This window comes from Bombina bombina, chromosome 5 (assembly GCF_027579735.1).
Source record: "Bombina bombina isolate aBomBom1 chromosome 5, aBomBom1.pri, whole genome shotgun sequence".
Taxonomy (NCBI): domain Eukaryota; kingdom Metazoa; phylum Chordata; class Amphibia; order Anura; family Bombinatoridae; genus Bombina; species Bombina bombina.
The window spans coordinates 750,806,708-750,831,459 of record NC_069503.1 but is presented as its reverse complement, the minus strand read 5'-3'; the positions used below and the strand labels follow the sequence as shown (position 1 = coordinate 750,831,459).

The 24,752-nt window shown below is 37.9% G+C and overlaps 1 protein-coding gene across 1 annotated transcript in view; it reads right to left on the bottom strand.

The window, feature by feature from the left end:
• Positions 1-24,752, bottom strand: part of SCGN (secretagogin, EF-hand calcium binding protein) — a 193,963-nt gene that overhangs the window by 82,571 nt on the left and 86,640 nt on the right. Inside the window, exons 4-6 of the mRNA XM_053713113.1 lie at positions 22,283-22,372; positions 20,480-20,536; positions 7,326-7,403 (exon numbers count right to left, since the gene is read on the bottom strand). Of these exons, the coding sequence (XP_053569088.1) occupies positions 7,326-7,403; positions 20,480-20,536; positions 22,283-22,372 (225 nt within the window). The remainder of the gene's footprint in view (positions 1-7,325; positions 7,404-20,479; positions 20,537-22,282; positions 22,373-24,752) is intronic.

The following is a 24,752-nucleotide window of genomic DNA, read 5'->3' as shown; positions in this document are numbered from 1 at the left end:
AAGCATAGTCCCCTCACAGCAAATGGCAGATGTGGCTGAACCAAAACCTCTGAGTCTAGCTCCCTCTCCTACAAATAAGCTGCAGAATCTGGTGTCAGAACAAACTTAGCAACATGTACTATATCATCCACAAGCCACTGCCTTGGTTTAAAGATTCTATCTTTTACTGAAAGTAGAAATGAATACACACACACACTCTGACATGCTGAGAATCAGTAACACTGTTGAGTATACATATAGGGCTAGATTACAAGTGGAGAGTAAATTAATGTGAGCCGTAAACAGGCAAATTTGCCCATTTACGGGTGCACGTTATGGTCAGACCTCTGGTTAATTAAAAAAATGTCCGCCAATTGCCCCAAAATAAAGTGTAGTGTTCTTTTATAAAATAAAAAATATGAGCATTTTGTTTTTATGAAATATAACTGCACAAAGCATTTATAAGGGATTAAAGTGAGTGGATGTGAGGTATTAGAAAAAAAGGCACTGAAAAGTGCCTTTACATTAAAGTCTAGGGGGACTGTGTTTAAACTTGAAAATATAAGCATTTATATTTAAATGTTAATATGTGTATATAAACATATAAACACATAAAATATATTTATATATTCATATACATATATATTTAAGCTTTGCTGCCCATTGCTGCATGACTTACCCCCTTAGCTGCACTAGGTTCTCTACAGTGACTATCGGCATGAGAACAAGGCTCCCATTGGAGCCTATGGAAGCGCACCCTAGTGAGCTCAATTTGAAGTTTCCTTGCAATACGAACGCAAGATCGTGTTTTCGCATTGCTCTTAACTTCAAATACCAGCGCATATTTGCGTGTGCTGGTATTACAAGTGGTTCGCAAATATTGAGCTCGCAAAAGCACAATTTTTTGATTGACTCGTAATCTGGCCCATAATATGTTGACACTGACTTTGAATTGACTCTGACAGTTGGACCCCTTTGTCTTGACAAAGAGATTAGGGCTTTTGTATCCCCAGGTACAATGTTAACTGGACAGGAGGTAGACATTAACTGTTGCATAATTTATTTAACAAGAGCAGCAGACACAGTAGGGTGCTAAAGGAAATATCTTCCTGCACACACTCACTGCCACAGTGCTATCACAAACTAGACTGAGATTAAAAAAAATATATTTACAAGAGAACTATTGTACATAAGATTACATTGTATCTATGTTAAAATGACTAAGCCAGTGTTGACTTTATTTATAGTCAAGAGCTTTCATTAACTTTTTTTATTTACTGATGATGCTATCAGAGGGAGTACTGCTTAGTTAAATAGGACAAGTTTATCTTAATATTTTGAAGAAGAAGAAACAGCTGAGCTGAGCTCTGGGTAAACAAATCTCTAGTAATTCTTTTGGTGGTTATCATGTATTTTGTAATGATTTATTTGCGTACTGAAAGCTTGCTATAAAATTACAGCTGGTGAGGGTTATTAAATGGTACCCACACTGTTACATCTGTTACATCTGATTTGTGAAGAATAAACAGGTGGATTGTATAGCAGGGGTTAAAACTTTAACATGATGTAACATAGTAATTCTTATAATCAATGTCACATACTTTCTGGCAATAGAAATCTATCAAGCAATATAGCTAAGATATAGTTTACTATTGTTCATAGAATCTTATGTGAACATCTAACCAGGAAACTATATGTATAACTTATAATGTGTTCACAGAAACTACTAAGTAGGTCTTTTTTAGACATGTGCGTTTCGTCTCATTCCGAATCGAAATTTGTATGAATTTGTCAAATTCTGAGCTTCGGATCGATTCGAATTTCCGAATTACCCTAGCAACTAAACTAAACGAATCTGAATGCATTTTTAATAAAAAAATCCGAATTAGTTTGGATTTATTCATTGCCTTTGATTGGCCATGGACTAATCACAATTACACTAGTATTGTACAGTATATTCGGTTATAGCACTCTGCTAGCTCTGTGCAGGGCACATTATGTAGCTGGTACCTGTGAGGTTGGTACATATGTTGATTCAGATGGTTTACAACTAATATACAGTACATAATACTGGTCTAATACACAGCACATCCCACCTAACAGCTTCCGAATCATATCCAAACCGAATACATCCGAATACTCTACATCCGAATTTATTCAAATCCGAATGAATTCAAAACAAATACATTCAAATTTATTCAAATCCGAATGAATTCAAAACAAATACATTCAAATTTATTCAAATCCGAATGAATTCAAAACAAATACATTCAAATGTATCCAAACTTGAATCGATCCAAAAACGAAATTCAAAAAAATCCGAATCGGTCCGAAACGAACCGATCAAATTTTTCCGCCGCGCACAAGTCTAGTATTTTTATCGTCGTATTCACAGAACAATATTCTTAGTATATCATTTGTAAAAGATACACATATACCAGGAAATTGCAGCGTGAAATTTATCTATAAACAATCAGCGAGAAGACCACAGAGTTTAGAAGCTGTTTGAATGATAATATCTGGGCTATGATGCTGTTGAGCTTCTCATATCTTGGTCTCTATTATCTTTAATAAAATTAATTTAATTTGTTTTGCTAATTCAACATACTTTGAGATAACTTCCTGATTGTGAACTGTCAACTTGCTGTGACTGAATGTAACATTTTTTTCTATCCTTGCTTGCTGTAAATTGAATAGTAAACTGAATTTAATTACATTACTGTTTTCAACAATTGTTTTGCAACTAGTAAACTGAATATGCTACCTCACATAACATAAGTGCTTGGCTAGTTGCAAATTAAATACAGTTTGTTTGCAAATAGTAAACTGAATATAATTTGCATACATTATGAAATAGCATAATCCTTTTGGTCTGAAATTATTTGTTAGAACCCCAGAACAACACAGTCTCTAAAACCACTAATCACAACCTAGATTGTAGACCTTCACTGCAGCTTATTATTATAGACATGCTGTAATAATGGGCGAGATTACATATACGGAGCAAGCTTCAGCATAACTGCTGAAACCTGCGCCGCCCGTAATTTCAAATCGCACATCGGGGTAATAAAGTGCCGTAAGTCGGATAAACTAGTGATGTCCAGAAATGTGTGTAAATACAAATTTCTGGAGTCGCCAGTGATTTATGGTACGTTAGAAACTGCCAGCACCTAAGAAAATAAAAAATATATAAAATCTCCCATAAAAGTCTAACCCACCTCCCAAAAATAAACCAGACACGTAAAACCCCTATATCCACAATCCCCCCACATCGCAACCCCCACAACGCAATATGCCTAATTAAACTATTAACCCCTAATCCGCCATTCACCCACATCACGATCTACCTAGTAAAAGTATTAACCCCTAAATCCACCAACCCCAACATTGCAAACTACCTAAAAATGTATTAACCCCTAATCCGCCAATAACCCACATCCCAAAGTTCCTATTAAAACTATTAACCCCTAATCTGCAATTAAACTACATCGCAACAAACATTATAAATCTATTAACCCCTAATTCGCCAAACCCACACAACGCAATAATCCTAATAAAACTATTAACCCCTAATCTGCCAAAGCCTCACAACACAAGTACCCTAATTAACCTATTAACCCCTAATCTGTCAACCCCCCACAACACAAATAACTAATTTAATTACTAAGCACCCTATCCTAACACCCACTAAATTAACCCCAAATTACATACAATAATAAAATACTAAATTATAATTAAAATAAAAAATCCTAACAGTACTTAGAAAAATAAACCTAAGATTAAATTAAAATAAATTAATCTAAAATTACCAAAAATAAAAAAGTCTAGCATTACAGAAAATAATAACAAAAATTATCCAAAATAAAAAAATTAAACCTAATCCCTATGAAAATAAAATAAATAAAAAAAAAAAAAAAAAAAAACACCCCCTAATCTAATGCTAAACTACCAAAAGCCCTTAAAAGGGTTTTTTGTAGGGCATTGCCTTAAATTAAACCGCTCTTTTGCATTTAAAACAAATTCTAAGTTCCCCCCTAACAGTAAAACCCAACACCCACCAAACCCCACAAAATAAATAAACCTAACACTAAAAAAAATAAAACTACCCATTGCCCCTAAAGGGGCATTTGTATGGGCATTGCCCTTAAAAGGGCATTCAGCTCGTTTGCTGCCCTTAAAAGGGAATTCAGCTCGTTTAAGTGTGCCCAATAAATCCCTAATCTAAAAAAAAACAAATCCCAAAAAATAAAAAAATCCTAACTCTAACCCTCAAATAGGTATTCACCTTTCCTGAAGTCTGGCGGAGAAGGTCCTGTTCCAGGCGGTGAAGTCTTCTTTCAAGTGGCCAACATCTTCTTCTAAGCGAGGACCACTTCCTTCTTCATCCAGGACCAAGCCAGGGCTGAGCAGAGATGAGTGCAGAGCAGGACCGAAAAGCGTGGCCATGGAGTGTGGAAGATCACCGCCGTACACTGTATAGTGAATGCAAGCTACGCGTTTAAATATGGTGTTTCTTGCATTCCTATTGGCTGATTTGATTCTTCAAATTCAAATCAGCCAATAGGATGAGAGCTACTGAAATCCTATTGGCTGATTTGAACAACCAATTGGATTTCAGTAGCTCTCACCCTATTGGCTGTTTTGAATTTGAAGAATCAAATCAGCCAATAGGAATGCAAGGGACGCCATATTTAAATGTCTACCTTGAATTCACTATTCAGTGTATGGCAGCGATCGTACGAAGAGGATCCTTCATGCTCCATGGCTCTGAAGTCGCTGGTCCTGCTCCGCGCTCATCTCCGCTCCACACCGGCTTGGTCCTGGATGAAGAAGGAAGTGGTCCCCGTTTCGAAGAAGATTCCGGCCACTTGGAAGAAGACTGCACCGCCTGGAACAGGATCTTCTTCGCCGGACTTCAGGAACAGTGAGTACCTATTTGGGGTTAGACTTTTTTTATGTCTTGGGGGTTTTGTTTTTTTTAGATTAGGAATTTATTGGGCACACTTAAAAGAGCTGAATGCCTTTTTAAGGGCAGTAAAAGAGCTGAATGCGCTATTAAGGGCAATGCCATACAAATGCCCCTTTAGGGGCAATGGGTAGTTTAGGATTTTTTAGTGTTAGATTTTTTTATTTTGGGGGTTTGGTGGGTGGGGGCTTTTACGGTTAGATGAAGTATTTTTTAAGGTAAAAGAGCTGTTTAACTTAGGGCAATGTCCTACAAAAGGCCCTTTTAAGGGCTATTGGTAGTTTAGTATTAGATTAGGGTTTTTTTATATTGGGGGAGCTTTTTTGTTTTCATAGGGATTAGGTTTAATTGTTTTATTTTTAATAATTTGATTTATTATTTTATGTAATGTTAGACTTTTTCATTTTTTGTAATCTTAGATGAATTATTTTTTTATTATTTTTTTATTTTTAAGTAATGTTAGCTTTTTTATTTTAATTGTAATTTAGTATTTTTTAATTTAGGTAATTGGGGTTAATTTAGGGGGTGTTAGGTTAGGGGGCTTAGTAATTTAATTAGTTATTTGCGTTGTGTGGGTTTGGCGGATTAGGTATTAATAGATTTATTAGGTTTATTGCATTGTGGGTTAATGGCGGATTAAGGGTTGTTTTATTAGGTTTATTGCTTTGTGGATTAATGGTGGATTAGGGGTTAATAGTTTTATTAGGTTTATTGCGATGTGGGTTAATGGCGGATTAGGGGTTAATACTGGGGCGTATTACCGCCTAGGCAGACAAGGCATGGGCCTAAGGCGGCAGCTTGGGAGGGGGCGGCAATTTTTCTCACTCCCTAGTCAAAGAAGCTGCCACACTGCCTATTAAGCAGGAGACATACTGTCTTGCATACAACGGCTGTGAGACTATCCACTTACAGTCGCTGTATGCAGTAGAGACAGGAGATGCTGGCTGCCTACTATTTATCCTGAACAGGGGCCTCCGAGATTTGTGCTGGCTGGTAGAAAGTGACTGAGTGAGAACAAGACACTGACCTCCTGCTCCCTGATCACTTCCTCCCAGCTTCTTATATATATATATACACACACACAAAAATATTATGGCCGAAAAACAGCCTAAAACCTAAGGGGGGAGGGGGGATAGCAGAACTTTAAGTGCCTAGGGCAGCACAAAACCTAGATCCACCACTGGGTTAATACATTTATTAGGTTTATTGCGACGTGGGTTAATGGTGGATTAGGGGTTAATATACTTTATTAGTTATTGCGGTGGGGGATTGCGGTTGACAGGTAGATAGATATTGCGTATGTGTTAGGTGTTAGTTTATATTTTCAGGGAGTTACGGGAGTTATGGTGCTCACATTTTAAGCGCAAGTCCTGCTGCACCTGCCTGTGTGTGGCGAGGTGAAAATGGAGTAAAATTTCTCAATTTTCCCTTCATAAGTCCTTGCGCTGAATATGTGATACCGATTTGCAACGTGGTTGTATGTTAGCTTATGGGAGTAAAAATTGTGGACGACGGGTGAAATATACACACCGCATTAATACAGTATGCTGCACCGTATATGTGATACCAAAACTGTGTAAAAAATGGCTCAAAATTTACACTATCCCATTAGCGAGTGGAAATTTAACTGTGGCGAGTGAAAGTTAATGAGTGAATGTTGAATCAACATTCACTCACTGCTGAAGTCTGTTAATGTGTTGTAAGCAGCAACGTTAGCACATTGTATTTGCAAAATGTACACTCCTATTTTTAGCCCTGATAAACACACATTTTATCTAAAGGAATATTATATATCCATGAAAGGGCAAGGATATATTATTCCTCTAGGGCTGTTGGGACCCCATTAGTGCTTAGACTGTTACTTCTGAGAGGGTAAAGGGGGGTAGAGAGAGAGAAATTGGAGAGGAAAAGGTAAAGTCGAAAAGATAGAGATAAGAGAGAGTAAAGAGAAAAAAAGAAAAAGTGATTAGATATGAGAGAGGGGAAAGAAAGGGTGTAAATAGAAGATATGGCCTGTAGAGAAGGGAGAGGGTAAAAAGAGAGATTGAAGAGAGGAGAAAGATAGTTAAGAGAGAAAAGGAAGAGATTAAATTATTTAAAAATATCTTCAGGTCTGCTACGACCTTCTATGACTGTCAGCATTCTCTCAGTTCAACAACTTCCTTTTTCTATCCAGCTGTTGTCTTCCCCACAAAATATTGTTGCTAACTGCTATGCACTAATATGTGTTAATTATATTTATATATATATATATATATATATATAAAAGTATATTTATAATATTGTACATTAAAAATTTACAATATTTGTAATCCATCTTGTTAAGCACACAATCTTGTGATTAAATATATATTATGCAATGTACACTACTGATACTTACCATTGTATCAGTATATTCCTCCAGTTTATCAGATGAGATCTGTTTTTTATGTTGTGAGAAGAGGTCTTGCAGGAAATTCTGTTTATTAAAACAATTAAGAATGTATGTATTTATTTTTTATATACAAAGCCACTCTAACGGTAGCATAGGCAATTTCAGTTTCACTATGATGAAAGTTATACAATAAAGTGTTATCAATATTTATCAAAACAAAAGTAATCCTATGGCTACATAAAAATGTAAACTTTATTAATACCAAAGATTAAAAACACATGGAGGTCTGAAAAGTTCCAAGGTAAAATATGTAGTGTTGTATTTTCAGCCATTGCCAAGGCTGCAATTATAGAAATTGCATTGTACATGTTCACAAATATAACATATAATACTCAAACCTAATTGATTAAAGAAATAAATAGAATATTAGCACTCGAGAGAAAATAATTAATGATCTACAAATAGTTGATTAATCATTCCACAATGGTAAAAAATAAATACAATTTTAAAAATGTATTGGGAAAGTTGTGTTCATTGTTCAAACAGTTGATTTCAGACCTGTTTTATGTTTATATGTTTTTTAATGCTGGTTGGTAACTTAGGATTGTGACCTCACAGGGGGAGAAATGATGCTTATTTGTGGTTGTAGGGGGTGGGTCGCTATGGACGACTTGTAATATGAGCGATGATAGTCCACCTATCCATTGAAAGTGCACTGAAGATGATAGCGCACCTATCCATTGAAAGTGCACTGAAGATGATAGCACACCTATCCATTGAAAGTGCACTGAAGATGATAGCACACCTATCCATTGAAAGTGCACTGAAGATGATAGCACACCTATCCATTGAAAGTGCACTGAAGATGATAGCACACCTATCCATTGAAAGTGCACTGAAGATGATAGCACACCTATCCATTGAAAGGCACTAAAAAAAATGTTGGACGTGCTAACATTCTCTATTAAATCTATTTTTACCATTGACTTGTAATATCAGATTGTGTTCTATTCTTAGCTCAAGTTTGCTATATAGATAGGGACCCAGCACTATCGATAGTGATCCACATGTAATTTAGGCCAAATCCTATAATGAGGTCTCAGACAGATTTTAAAAAATGGTCCAGCATAGATAGAAATGTATTAAGCAATATATTGTAAGTGTCTCTCCTTTATTTAAAGGGACAGTCAACACCAGAATTTTTGTTGTTTAACCCCTTAATGACCACAGCACTTTTCCATTTTCTGTCCGTTTGGGACCAAGGCTATTTTTAAATTTTTGCGGTGTTTGTGTTTAGCTGTAATTTTCCTCTTACTCATTTACTGTACCCACACATATTATATAACATTTTTCTCACCATTAAATGGACTTTCTAAAGATACCATTATTTTCATCATATCATTTACTATAAAAAAAATATAAAATATGAGGACAAAATGGAAAAAAACACACCTTTTCTAACTTTGACCCCCAAAATCTGTTACACATCTACAACCACCAAAAAACACCCATGCTAAATAGTTTCAAAATTTGTTCTTTGCTTTTTTGCAAGTTATAGGGCCATAAATACAAGTAGCACTTTGCTATTTCCAAACCATTTTTTTTTTCAAAATTAGCGCTAGTTACATTAGAACACTAATATCTTTCAGGAATCCCTGAATATCCATTGACATGTATATATTTTTTTTTAGTAGACAACCCAAAGTATTGATCTAGGCCCATTTTGGTATATTTCATGCCACCATTTCACTGCCAAATGCGATCAAATTAAAAAAAAGTAAAATTTTTCACAATTTTAGGTTTCTCATTGAAATCATTTACAAACAGCTTTTGCAATTATGGCACAAATGGTTGTAAATACTTCTCTGGGATCCCCTTAGTTCAGAAATAGCAGACATATATGGCTTTGGCATTGCTTTTTGGAAATTAGAAGGCCGCTAAATGCCGCTGCGCACCACACGTGTATTATGCCCAGCAGTGCAGGGGTTAATTAGGCAGCTTGTAGGGAGCTTGTAGGGTTAATTTTAGCTTTAGTGTAGAGCTCAGCCTCCCACCTGAAACATCTGACCTCCTGATCCCTCCCAAACAGCTCTCTTCCCTCCCCCACCCCACAATTGTCCCCGCCATCTTAAGTACTGGCAGAAACTCTGCCAGTACTAAAATAAAAGGTATATTTAGACTTTTATGTGTGTTTTTTAGCATATTTACATATGCTGCTGTGTAGGATCCCCCTTAGCCCCCAACCTCACTGATCCCCCACCAAACAGCTGTCTAACCCTCCCCCTCTGCCTTAATGGGCGCCATCTTGGGTACTGGCAGACTGGCAGTTTAGAAAAAAGTGTGTTTTTTAGAAAAAAATCCCTTTTTCTGTAGTGTAGCTCCCCCCCACCCAAGACCAACCCCCCACCCCTCCAAGATCCCTTTGATTATTGTTTTATTTTTTAAGTATGCCCTTTTCCCCCACATATGTACTTGCAACTTTTCTGTAGTATAGCGGTTCCCACCCGCTTCCGCCCGTGCATGCGCCCACCCGTCGGCTCTGCCCCCGATCCTGCTCCCCTCCACCTTACACGACTCACCGATGGCCGGCCGCCCACCCACCTCCCAAGTCGGCTCCCAACCACCAACGTTACCGGCCATCGATGTCCGGTGCAGAGAGGGCCACAGAGTGGCTCTCTCTGCATCGGATGGCCATGTAAGGTTATTGCAGGATGCCTCCATATCGAGGCATCACTGCAATAACCGGAAAGCAGCTGGAAGCGATCAGGATTGCTTCCAGCTGCTTTCCACACCGAGGACGTGCAGGGTACATCCTCAGGCGTTAACTGCCTTTTTTTGAGGACATACCCTGCACGTCCTTGGTCGTTAAGGGGTTAAAAAGATAGATAATCCCTTTATTACCCATTCCCCAGTTTTGCAAAACCAACACTGTTATATTAATACACTTTTTACTTCTGTGACTAACGTGTATCTAAGCATCTTCTGACCGCCCCTTATCACATGACTTTTAGTTATTATCTATTGACTTGCATTTTAGCCAATTAGTGCAGTGTCTGCCACTAGCCACGGGCGTGATCACAATGCTATCTATATGGCCTAGAAGAGCTAGCTCTCCCCTGCTGTGAAAAGTAAATAAAATAGAGGTGGCCTTCAAGGGCTTAGAAATTATCATATGAGCCTTCCTAGGTTTGCTTTCAACTAGAATACCAAGAGAACAAAGCAAAATTGTTGATAAAAGTAAATTGGAAAGTTGTTTAAAATTACATGCCATATTTGAAAAAAATTTTATGGACTTGACTGTCCCTTTAAAGAAAATTAGGGAACTCCCCCTAATGAGATGCACTGTTCTCAAGGTGCCTCTAGTACAGATAAGATTTTGTTATAGAATCTTGTCTGATTAGAGAGCTTTAGAGAATCAGTCCTTTGTATTTACAAATAAATGTAGTTAAAGGGACATAATACTCATATGCTAAATCACTTGAAAATGATGCAGTATAACTGTAAAAAGCTGACAGGAAAATATCACCTGAGCATCTCTATGTAAAAAAGGAAGATATTTTTCCTCACAATTTACTCAGCTCAGCAGAGTAAGTTCTGTGTAAAAAGTTATACTCAGCTGCTCCCAGCTGCAGGTAAAAATAAAAAAAAATGAAGAAATGAACAGCAGCCAATCAGCATCAGCAGTGCTGAGGTCATGAACTCTTACTGTGATCTCATGAGATTTCACTTAACTCTCATGAGATGTCATAGTAAGCTTCCTTTACCTGATTGGTGAAATAATATGAGAGTGCACGATGCTCATTCCTTCAGATGTCCCAGGACAAACACACTAAAATGCTGCTTAGAAATCCTTTGTGGGAGGTGGCTACTGAGGAACTTTTAAAGGTAAAATATCTTTCTTTTTTACATAGAAATGTTCAGGTGATATTTTCTAGTCAGCTTTTTACAGCTATGCTGCATCACTTTCAAGTGTTTAAACATTTAGGTATTATGGCCCTTTAATGTATACTGTCTGTAATGTTGATGTGATTATCATTTTGCACATTTGAAAACATGTTATGATGCCCACTGTTTAATATTTTAGGTTATTATTTGGAATTGTGTACCTCTTGTAATTATTGGTAATAGCTAATCTGTTCAGTATACATATGTGTTGAAAATGGATTTACATCACCTATGGTCACAATTGTTTTTACCAGTATAATTTTAAATATGAGAAGGAATTTGTATGCTTAAAAATACATTTGATAATCTAAAGCACCTTTCTTTTCAATGGATTACTTAGTAACGCCAAGGTTTATAGAGATCAACAAATGGAACCAAAAATGGAAAATTTGAATCATGGGTTATTATTTTAGGTATTTGTTGAATTTCTATGTAAAAAACTAAAAAGAGCACATAATAATCTTGTTCAAAGTATTATCACAGAATTTATTTACAATACTGTAATGCATATTTTAACATAAAATCATGTAAACATTTTTAAATGGAACAGAATCTAAATCTGAACCTTTACCACAAGCCTTTAACTCAATGGACCTTAATCATTCCTTCCCTCTATAGTAACCTTTGCTATGACCTTACTGTCAGAAATAACCCTAACCATGATCTACCACCATGACCACTAACTACAATTAACCCTAACCTCACTGACAGTGACCCCAGCCCCATTATCTGGTTTACCCCACTAGAAACCATAGCACTGTCACACTCCGGCTCTAATAACCCACAAATGTACTCCATGCTCCCTACACAATACCCAAATTAAATCCTCCCCAAATACATATGAAGCCCAAAATGCAACTGTACCCTGATGCTCATGGAATTACCTCATCTATTTAATAATAATAATAATAATAATAATAATAATAGCTAGTATTTATATAGCACCTTTCTTCCAGTGGGACTCAGCGCTTTTTTAGTGCTTGCTCTTGGAATGAACCAAATCGGCAGCTGAATAGTAATAGTTGTTATTATAAATAACATGAGTACTTACAGCAATTGGAAATTAACATTTTAATACTTATCTCTCTAAACCCCTGCTGGGAGTGCAATTTCTTTAGCAGCTTCATGGTTACTTAGCTTTTTTATAACTTGTACTTAAAGGGACATGATACCGAATGTTGAGGCACTTGAAAGTGATGAAACATAGCTGTAAAAAACTGACTAGAAAATATCACCTGAATGTCTCTATGTAAAAATGAAAGATATTTTATCTAAATATTTCCTAAATATTGATACCCCATTGTAAAAAGACTTTAAGCAACCAATCAGCATGCTAGCCCCAGGTGCAAGCACAGTCATGTTATTTCCTATTCAGTTTAAGGAAGTTTACTATGAAATCTCACAAGAATTCAGTAAAATCTCATGAAATCACAGCAAAGCATGACCTCAGCACTGTTGATGCTGATTGGCTATTGTTTTTTTTTTTCTTCAACTTGCAGATGGAAAGCAGCTGAAGTATAACTGTTTACAGAGCACTTACTCTGGTGAGCTAAAAACATTCAGCTAGATTACGAGTTTTGAGCGCTAAAGGGAAATTAATGACCACCACAAAAGCGGCGGTATTTAACCTCCCTATAGCGCTGCTATTAAAAGTTTTGAAAAAGCAGGCTTACGTGGGCGATATGGTGGCATTGAGCTCCATACCTCCCCCAAATATAAGCGCTGCTTTGACGTGCTCGTGCACAATTTCCCCATAAACATCAATGTGGAGAGCCGGCAAAAAAAAAGTCTAACACCTGCAATCAAGGAAACAACAGCTCCGTAACGCAGCCCCATTGATGTCTATGGGGAAAGAAAAAGGTCTAAACACCCCTAATCTGCTGCCCCTGACATCGCCACAACCTACATAATGTTATTAACCCCTAATCTGCCGCCCCAACATCGCCGCAACCTACATAATGTTATGAACCCCTAATCTGCCGCCCCCAACATCGCCGCCACCTACATAATGTTATTAACCCCTAATCTGTTGCCCCTAACATCGCCGCCACCTAAATACACTTATTAACCCCTAATCTGCTGCCCTTAACATCGCCGCCACCTACATTAGTTATTAACCCCTATTCTGCCGTCCCCAATGTCGCAGTCACTATACTAAAGTTATTAACCCCTAAACCTCTGGCCTCCAACATCACTAGCACTAAATAAATATATTAACCCCTAAACTTAACCCTAACGTAACCATAACCCTAAGCATAACCCTAACACCCCCAACTTAAATATAATTAAGATAAATCTAAATAAAAATTACAATTATTACTTAAATAATTCCTATTTAAAACTAAATACAACCTTACCTGTAAATTAAAACCTAAGCTAGCTACAAAATAACTAATAGTTACATTGTAGCTATTTTACGGCTAGATTACGAGTTTTGCGGTAAGAGCTGCTCAGTGCTAACTTGCAAGTTATTTCCACCGCTCACCTCCCTATAGTGCTGCTATTAAAGGTTTGCATAAACCCGGCGTTAGAAGGCAATATGAGCGTAGAGCAAAATTGAGATCCATACCGCACTCCAATACCAGCACTGCTTTGAGCTGGCTTTACGTGCTCGTGCATGATTTCCCCATAGACATCATTGGGGAGAGCCGGCTGATAAAAAGTCTAACACCTGCAATAAAGGAGCGTAAAGCTCTGTAACGCAGCCCCGTTGATTCCTATGGGGAAACAAAATTTATGTTTACACCTAACACCCTAACATGAACCCTGAGTCTAAACACCCCTTAACTTCCGCCCCGTCATTGCCGACATCTACATTACACTTATTAACCCTTAATCTGCCGCCCGCACATCTGCATTACACTTATTAACCCCTAATCTGCCGCCCCCAATGTCGCAGCCACTTACGTTACACTTATTAACCCCTAATCTGCCACCCCTGACATCGCTGCCACTAACCTACTCTTATTAACCCCTAATCTGCCACCCCCAATGTCACTGCCACCTACATTACACTTATTAACCCCTAATCTGCCGCCCCCGACATCGCCGCCACCTACATACACTTATTTTTATTTCACAGCTAAGTTAGTATTTATTTTAACTAGGTAGACTAGTTACTAAATAGTTATTAACTTTTTACTAACTACCTAGCTAAAATAAATACAAATTTACCTGTAAAATAAAATCTAACCTTAGTTTAAATATTTAATCATTTCTTTTTTTATTTTGTGTAATTTAGTGTTTGTGTTTTGTTTGTAATTTAGTTAATTTATTTAATAAATGTAATTTTTTTAATTGTAGTGTAAGGTTAGGTTTTAGTGTAACTCAGGTTAGGTTTTATTTTACAGGTAAATTTGTATTTATTTTAACTAGGTAGCTAGTAAATAATTAATAACTATTTACTAACTATTCTACCTATTTAAAATAAATACAAACTTACCTGTGAAATAAAAATAAAACCTAAGATAACTACAATGTAACTATTAGTTAAATTGTAGCTAGCTTAGAGTTTATTTTATAGGTAAGTATTTAGTTTTAAATAGGAATTATTTAGTTAATGATAGTAATTTTTATTTAGATTTATTTTAATAATGTTAAAGTTAGGGTTAGGCTTAGGGTTTGGTTTAGGGGTTAATAACTTTAGTATAGTGGTGGCGATTTTGGGGGCAGCAGATTAGGAGGTTAATAACAGTAATGTAGGTTACAGCGATGTTAGTAACTGCAGATTAGGGGTTAATAATATTTAACTAGTGTTTACGATGCGTGAGGGCGGCGGTTTAGGGGTTAATATGTTTATTCTAGTGGTGGCGATGTCCGGAGCGGCAGATTATGAGGTTAATAATTTTATTTTAGTTTTTGCGATGTGGGAGGGCCTCGGTTTAGGGGTTAATAGGTAGTTTATGGGTGTTAGTGTACTTTTTAGCACTTTAGTTATGAGTTTTATGTTACGGCGTTGTAGCATAAAAGCCATAACTACTGACTTTCAGTTTATGGTATGAATGTTGACGGTATAGGCTTTACTGCTCACTTTTTGGCCTCCCAGGCAAACTCGTAATACCGGCGAAAAGGAAGTCCCATTGAAAAAGGACTTTTGGACAGCTGTGGTAGTTACGTTGTGTTACCACCGTACAACTATACCTGCAAAAGGTGTGCCGTACACCTATACCTGCAAAACTCGTAATACCAGCGGTAGTGAAAAAGAGCCATAACGATGCTTTATCACTCATAATGCAAAACTCGTAATCTAGCCGTTTTATTTTTTATTAAGTTTGTATTTATTTTAACTAGGTAGACTAGTTAGTAAATAGTTATTAACTATTTTCTAGCTACCTAATTAAAATAAATAAAAAGTTACCTGTAAAATAAAACCTAAAATAAAATAAAATATTAAAATACAATTATCTAAATTACAAAAAAAGAACACTAAATTACACAAAATAAAAAACGAAATTATCATAAATAAAAACAAATAACTCATAATCTAATAGCCCTATCAAAATAAAAAAGCCCCCCAAAATAAAAAAAAACCTAGCTTACAATAAACTGCCAATGGCCCTTAAAAGGGCCTTTTGCTGGGCATTGCCCCAAAGAAATCAGCTCTTTTACCTGTAAAAAAAAATACAAACACCCCCCAACAGTAAAACCCACCACCCACCCAACCAAACCCCCCAAATAAAAACCTAAAAAAATCTAAATAAATCTAAATAAACCTAAGCTAACCATTGCCCTTTTAAGGGCATTTGGATGGGCATTGCCCTTTAAAGGGCATTTAGCTCTTTTACAGAGCCCAAACCCTAAGCTAAAAATAAAACTTACCCAATAAACCCTTAAGAAAAACTAACACTAACCCCCGACGATCCACTTACAGTTTTCGAAGACCGGACATCCATCCTCATCCAGGCGGCAGAAGTCCTCCTCGAAGCTGGCAGAAGTCCTCCTCAAAGCTGGCAGAAGTCCTCCTCGAAGCCGGCAGAAGTCTTCATCCAAGCGGCAGAAATCTTCATCCAGACGGCACAGAGTGAGTCCATCTTCAAGACATCCGGTGCGGAGCATCCTCTTCTTCTGATTGTCGCTGTAGAATGAAGTTTCCCTTTAAGTGATGTCATCCAAGATGGCGTCCCTTACATTCCGATTGGCTGATAGAATTCTATAAGCCAATAGGAATTAAAGGGGAAAATCATATTGGCTGATCCAATCAACCAATAGGATTGAGCTTTAATCCTATTGGCTGATCCAATCAGTCAATAGGATTGAGACTTCTGCCCGCTTGGATGAAGACTTCTGGCGGCTTCGATGAGGACTTCTGCTGCCTGGATGAGGATGGATGTCCGGTCTTTGAAAACTGTAAGTGGATCGTCAGGGGTTAGTGTTAGGTTTTTAAGGGTTTATTGGGTGGGTTTTATTTTTAGCTTAGGGTTTGGGCAATGCAAAAGAGCTAAATGCCCTTTTAAGGGCAATGCCCATCCAAATGCCCTTAAAAGGGCAATGGATAGCTTAGGTTTATTTAGAGGGTTTTTATTTGGGGGGGTTGGTTGTGTGGGTGGTGGGTTTTACTGTTGGGGGGTGCGACGGAATAGGGGTTAATACATTTTTTAAGTGGCGGCGATGTCCGGAACAGCAGATTAGGGGTTAATAATTTTATTTTAGTGTTTGCAATGCGGTTTAGGGGTTAATAGGTAGTTTATGGGTGTTAGTGTACTTTGTAACACTTTAGTTATGAGTTTTATGTTACAGCTTTGTAACGTAAAACTCATAACTACTGACTTTTTGGCCTCCCAGGCAACCTTGTAATACCGGCGCTATGGAAGTCCCATTGAAAAAGGACTTTTTTTAAAGTGCGGTACTGACGTTGCGTGATAGCCAAAAAGGTGTGCGGTACACCTATTCTGACAAGACTTGTAATAGCGGCATTAGGGAAAAAGCATTGTCACTCATAACGCAAAACTCGTAATGTAGCTGATTTTGAGGTAAAATATCTTCCCTTTTCACATAGAGATGTTCAGGGGATATTTTCATGTCAGTTAAATTTATGCTGCAACACTTTCAAGCGATTTAGCATACGAGTATTATGTCCCTTTAAGTAATGACATTTTCATTATAGGTGGGGATACAGCAGGCAAAAGCATATATTTTCAAATGACAAAATAAAAATAAAGGATCTATTTATAAACAATCTAAGACAATTTCCCCAGGTAGAATGGATAACTGGGATCACGTTTAAAGGGACACTGAACCCAAATTTTTTTTGTGATTCAGATAGAGCATGCAATTTTAAGCAACTTTCTTAATTTACTCCTATTATTAATTTTTCTTGGTTCACTTGCTATCTTTATTTGAAAAAGAAGGCATCTAAACTTCTTTTTTGTTTAAGGAGTCTGGACAGCACTTTTTTTATTGGTGGATGAATTTATCCACCAATCAGCAAGAATAACCCAGGTTATTCACCAAAAATGGGCCGGCATCTAAACTTACATTTTGCATTTCAAATAAAGATACCAAGAGAAGGAAGAAAATTTGATAATAGGAGTAAATTAGAAAGTTGCTTAAAATTCCATGCTCTATCTGAATCACAAAAGAAAAAAAATTGGGTTCAGTGTCCCTTTAAGGGGAAACATTGAGTTAAAGGTACACTGTCCCTTTAACTCAATGCAATGGAACACTTATGTTTTCATTTTGAGTTTTACCCTGCATGTCTGTTTATGGATCTTAAACCTGCTTAGTACAGATGTAATTAAAAATTATCTTGTGCTGTTATATTAACAGGTCACAAGCAGCTGTTACAAGAATTTAATGCTTCGAAACAAGTATGTAATATAATAATGAATGACCTACTTCTTGCCAATAATGATGTTTGGTTAAATATTTTTTGCACCAGAATTTCAGTCAATCACAAGTCAATTTGAAAGTGTGAAATGATTGAAATCTTGGTACTTGAAGTACTTCTTCACTGACTTACCTAGTAGCAGATATATTAAATCATTAACTATCACTGTAAACACATACATACACATATATACTGTATATATACAGTATCCCACAAAAGTGAGTACACTCCTCACATTATTAATATTATTACAATAAGTAAATATTTTATTGTATCTTTTCATGTGACAACACTGAAGAAATTACACTTTGCTACATTATCTTGTGCTGTTATAATAACAGGTCACAAGCAGCTGTTACAAGAATTTAATGTCCCCTCAAAATAACTCAACACACAGCTATTAATATCTAAACCATCAGCAACAAAAGTGGGTACACCCCTAAGTGGAAATGTCCAAATTGGGCACAATTAGCCATTTTCCCTCCCCGGTGTTATGTGACTCATTAGGGTTACAAGGTCTCAGATGTGAATGGGGAGCAGGTTTGTTAAATTTGGGTAGCATGGTGGGCAAGACCATACAGCGGTTTTATAGTTCAGGTTCCACTCAGAACAGACCTCGCCATCGTCGACCACAGAAGTTGAGTGCACATGCTCAGAGTAATATCCAGAGGTTGTCTTTGGGAAATAGAGGTATGAGTGCTGCCAGAATTGCTGCAGAGGTTGATGGGGTGGGGGATCAGCCTGTCAGTGCTCAGACCATACGCCACCACTGCATTAAATTGGTCTGCATGCTTGTCCTCCCAGAAGAAAGCCTCTTCTAAAGATGATGCACAAGAAAGCCCACAAACAGTTTGTTGAAGACAAGCAGACTAAGGACATGGATTTCTGGAACCATGTCCTGTGCTCAGATGAGACTTAGATAAACTTATTTGGTTCAGATGGTGTCAAGCTTGTGTGGCGGCAACCAGGTGAGGAGTACAAAGACAAGTGTGTCTTGCCTACAGTCAAGCATGATGGTGGGAGTGTCATGGTCTGGGCCTGAATGAGTGCTGCCAGCACTGGGGAGCTAAGTTCATTGAGGGAACCATGAATGCATAAATGTACTGTGACATACTGAAGCAGAGCATGATCCCTTGCCTTAGGAGACTGGGCCACAGGCCAGTATTCCAACATTTTAACAACCCCAAATACACCTCCAAGACGACCATTGCCTTGATAAAGAAGCTGAGGGTAAAGGTGATGGACTGGCCAAGCATGTCTCCAGACATAACCCCTATTAAGCATCTGTGGGGAATCCTAAAATGGAAGGTGGGGAAGCGCAAGGTCTCTAACATCCACCAGCTCTGTAATGTTGTCATGGAGGAGTGGAAGAGGACTCCAGTGGCAACCTGTGAAGCTCTGGTGAACTCCATGCCCAAGAGAGTTAAGGCAGTGCTGGAAAATAATGGTGGCCACACAAAATATTGACACTTTGGGCCCAATTTGGACATTTCTACTTTTGTTGCCAACGGTTTAGACATTAATGGCTGTACGTTGAGTTATTTTGAGGGGACAGCAAAGTTACACTGTTTTACAGACTGACATTCACTACTTTACATTGTAGCAAAGTATAATTTCTTCAGTGTTGTCACATGTTGTCACATGAAAAGATATAATAAAATATTTACAAAAATGTGAGGGGTGTACTCACTTTTGTGGGATACTGTGTATATGCTCAGCGGATCATGTCCGACAGACATCACTGAATGCCGCCCCCTGCAGATTCACGGCCAATTGTCAGCTACCAGGTGGTGTCAATCAACCCGATCGTACACAATCGGGCAGATTGATGTCCGCAGCCTCAGAGGTGGCGGACCAGTTAAGGACCAGCGGTCTTAAGACCGCTGCTTCATAACTGCTGTTTCCGGCGAGCCTTAAGGCTCGTGCGGAAACAGGGGCATTCGGCCCTTGATAAATCGGACCCATAGAGGGGAGCTCAACATATGAGCAAGCAGCAATAAACCATTAAATCGTATGTGGCAACATTCCAAATTTGTCCTCAGAGATTTTATAATGCAGTTTATTTTCATTTTCTAATTATCTTACACACACTCTATACTCAATGAGCGCTAATGGGTCCTATGGACAATTAGTATGATTTCTTTCAAAATAAATGTGTTCTGGCGTCTAATGATAAAAACTGTTTAATAACCAATAATATGCCACTTAATGGTCATAAAAATTGCAGCAAATTCTCTGCTATCAAATTCAAAATAGTGAATTTTTGTGCCACACAGTTTATAAAATGGTCTGGTTTGACACCTACTGATTTCCATAGGACATACAACAACAAATTAATATAGGTCTTATTATCTTTCACTTATCTTCAGTATTGATACAAAAAACTTACCCTGAGCTCTACAGCAGAAATAAATCCACTGCTATCTTCATCATATTTTCGCCAAATCTGTAAAATATTTTGGTTTTATTACTTAAAGGGATAGTCAACACCAGAATTTTTGTTGTTTTAACTGATAGATAATCCCTTAATTACCAATTTCCCAGTTTTGCATAACCAACACAGTTATAATTATACACGTTTTTACCTTGTAACTAAGCCTCAGCAGACTGCCACCTTTTTTCAGTTTTTTTGACAGACTTGCATTTTAGGCAATCAGTGCTGTCTCCATGGTAAATTCACGTGCATGAGCTCAATGTTATCTATATGAAACACGTGAACTAATGCCCTCTAGTGGTGAAAAACTAACAAAATGCATTTAGATTAGAGGCGGCCTTCAAGGTCTAAGAAACTAGCATATGAACCGCCTAGGTTTAGCTTTCAACTAAGAATTCCAAGAGAACAAAGCAAAATTGGTGATAAAAGTAAATTGGAAAGTTGTTTAAAATGACATGCCCTATTTGAAAATTGAAAGTTTTTTTTGGACTTGACTGTCCCTTTAACATAGTCTGATGTATAAACAATGTATAACTCAATATGCGTCAGATCCAATGCTTATCTCAGTAGAAAGCAAACAATTTAGTAAAAGATTTGGATGAATCAAAATTGAGTTACACAAAATTGTAGACCGAAACATTGTGACAGCCTACTAAGTAATATGCTTTTATGGGTGTCCAATCTAAGGCCAATCAGAAGATTAAGAGGGCTCATTTCGGACTATGAGCCCTCCCACCACATGGCTAAAAGATTATAAATAAATCAGCCCCCTAGACTAAACATAAACCACTGCTGATGACTGGAAGAGGGTGAAAGAAGGTGCTGATTTCAATGTATTTTCATTTGGTGGGGTTCAGGGGGTGATATACAGGAATAGCAGCAGTAGAATACTAAGTGTGCTTGCATGTTTTATTGCAGTGGGTCTAGGTCATAGTTAGGAGTAGCAGAGATTTGGGAACAGGCCAGCAATTAGAATGTATTATTGCAGGGCTTGCTTGAGGTTAGGGTTAATTGTTGTTCAGTGCTTGGTAAATGGGGTTGAGTCAGGTAGTGGATAGGGTTATTGGCCAGTAACACTGGTACATATATAATATATAACAGTGTTATTGTGGCTATGCTCAGTGGTTAGGAGCTGCTATTATTTAGTGCATTGTCACTAAATTATACCAACCTGAGTATGAGCCAGGCACTAAAATAGAGCCACTGTGAAAAATTTATTTTTTTCCCGCAATTTCCCTATAATGGAGACTTGCGTAGTATTTTGCCATGCGATACAGTGATTATTTAGATCAGTGCAGAAGATTGGTTATGTCTGTCCCTAATTGGTCACTGCAACACATATTTGGTAAACATACCAAAGGGTCCTCTGAAATAGCAAAACTGCAAATTTTGCTTGAGACATCTGTTTTATAGAATTTTAATTTGTGTGCAGATCTTTTCCAATGAAGTGCCTAATTTCTCCTATACACATATAAAAAATGATTCATTTTAGTTCACATCTGTTCACAAACAGTATTAGAGTCAATCTAATAGCTAATGTCATGCATATTTTCATACATTGGTAATTGAACTCTCAATAAACAACTACATCAAATATAAGAGTTGATGTCTGATAAAATGTTTTCAGTATATACAACTACAACTATCTATCTATTAGAAAGGAGAAAGCAATGACTTACATTTGAAAGAGAGTAAGGCAGAAGTAAACATACTGTATACTATAACATATAGGTATATTTTCACGTTGACGTTACACACCCGCATGAACTCCACACTGTTGTCCAAAGGAGTTTCCCTTCTAAAAAGCAAGAGAAAGTTCTCATCTTCTGGCAGGATCATGTTCGCAAGCTATTATAGGACAAAGAGGAAATTTGAATACAGAAACTTTACTGAAGTAAATTGCTTTGATAAACCTGTAATAAAGACAATTCTTTAAAGGGGCACAGACAAATGTAGTAACATTCTAAAAACACTGTGTTTATATGATGTTTATATGATGAACCACAAGACTATAGTAAACAGAAGCAGTGCAATACTGTCGATTTCTAGCACTTTTTAGAATATAAATATGTATTGTATTTTCCCAATTAGCTAGGTTTTGGTTACAAGGAGTTTAAAGGTATTTGCTGTTTTGTTGATTGGGGATAGGTAATGAAATGCTGCTTTCTGCACTGATTACCTACACAGGGGAGGATATATCTGGCAACAAGGAAGCAGGCGGCGGGTGACCACATTTCCAAACTGCCATTCTGGGACACCCCCCCCCCCCCCAAAAAAAAAAAAAAAAAAGATGAATTTTTTTTTTTTTGCCAAATTTTGAAAGGAAAAAAAAGGGGAAAAAAAAAAATACGGGCAGCACCCTCTAGCCTTTATGTAAGAGTTTCCTGATTAATGTACTCTGCAACTGCATACTTTATAATGGTACTTGAGTGGAACCGCAGCTCACTTAGGGTATGCTTTTCATATAGATTAGACATTCCATCCTGGATTCTCTATGCAGAGTCAGGATGGCATAGTCCAAACTACATTGCTGACAAAACACTGCATACTGTGACCCTTATATTATGTAAATCAGAGCAGATTAAAGGAAGTGTGAGAAAATCAACTCCTCATTGAGACCATTAGGGGACATCGTACCCAGATTATAAATCCATCTGGTTTTATGATGTAAGGAATGTTACCAAGCTCCCCTCCTCATACCTCAGACTGGCTTCTTGCCTGCGTGTAATTTCAATTCCGGGACACTGCATTGTCCTGGAATGAAGCTGCCCGGGACCCGGGACAAACTTGCAAAATGTGGGACTGTCCCGGGCAATCCAGGACACGTGGTCACCGTGACTGACAGTTTATTATCTGGAGGGAATGGAATCTGGTTGTCACAGTGCTCTATTTGCTGCTCATCCTAGGAACATAAGCACATTTCACTCTGAAATGTGTAGTTTCTATGGAATGCTGATTACACTATTCAAGAACATAGCAAGTGCCCATTATATTGTTCTATAAGTTACCCACAATTCTACTATTTGTGTGTTGACCCATATCTGAATACTGCATCCTGCTGATCTGTAGCCGAAGTGTATGTTTTGTAAGATCACACCTGCATACTTTTTACTCATGGCATGTACCTGTTTATTGTGTCCTGCTGGCATATACCTGCATACTGTGACCTTTTGGCCCATACTGTTGACCCATACCTGCATGCTGTGTCTATCTAACCCATACCTACATGCTGTGTCTATATGACCCATACCTACATGCTGCGTCTATCTGACCCATACCTACATGCTGTGTCTATCTGACCCATACCTACATGCTGTGTCTATCTAACCCATACCTGCATGCTGTGTCTATCTGACCCATACCTACATGCTGTGTCTATCTAACCCATTCCTGCATGCTGTGTCTATCTGACCCATACCTACAGGCTGTGTCTATCTGACCCATACCTACAGGCTGTGTCTATCTGACCCATACCTGCATGCTGTGTCTATCTGACCCATACCTGCATGCTGTGTCTATCTGACCCATAGCTACATGCTGTGTCCATCTGACCCATACCGGCATGCTGTGTCTATCTGACCCATACCTGCATGCTGTGTCTATCTGACCCATACCTACATGCTGTGTCTATCTGACCCATACCTGCATGCTGTGTCTATCTGACCCATACCTGCATGCTGTGTCTTACTGACCCATAACTGCATGCTGTGTCTTACTGACCCATACCTACATGCTGTGTCTTACTGACCCATACCTGCATGCTGTGTCTTACTGACCCATACCTGCATGCTGTGTCTTGCTGACCCATACCTACATGCTGTGTCTTACTGACTCATACCTACATGCTGTGTCTTACTGACCCATACCTACATGCTGTGTCTTACTGACCCATACCTACATGCTGTGTCTTACTGACCCATACCTACATGCTGTGTCTTACTGACCCATACCTACATGCTGTGTCTATCTGACCCATACCTGCATGCTGTGTCTTACTGACCCATACCTGCATGCTGTGTCTTGCTGACCCATACCTACATGCTGTGTCTATCTGACCCATACCTGCATGATGTATCTATATGACCCATAGCTACATGCTGTGTCTATCTGACCCATACCTGCATGCTGTGTCTATCGGACTCATAACTGCATGCTGTGTCTTACTGACCCATACCTGCATGCTGTGGCTATCGGACCCATACCTGCAAGCTGTGTCTTACTGACCCAT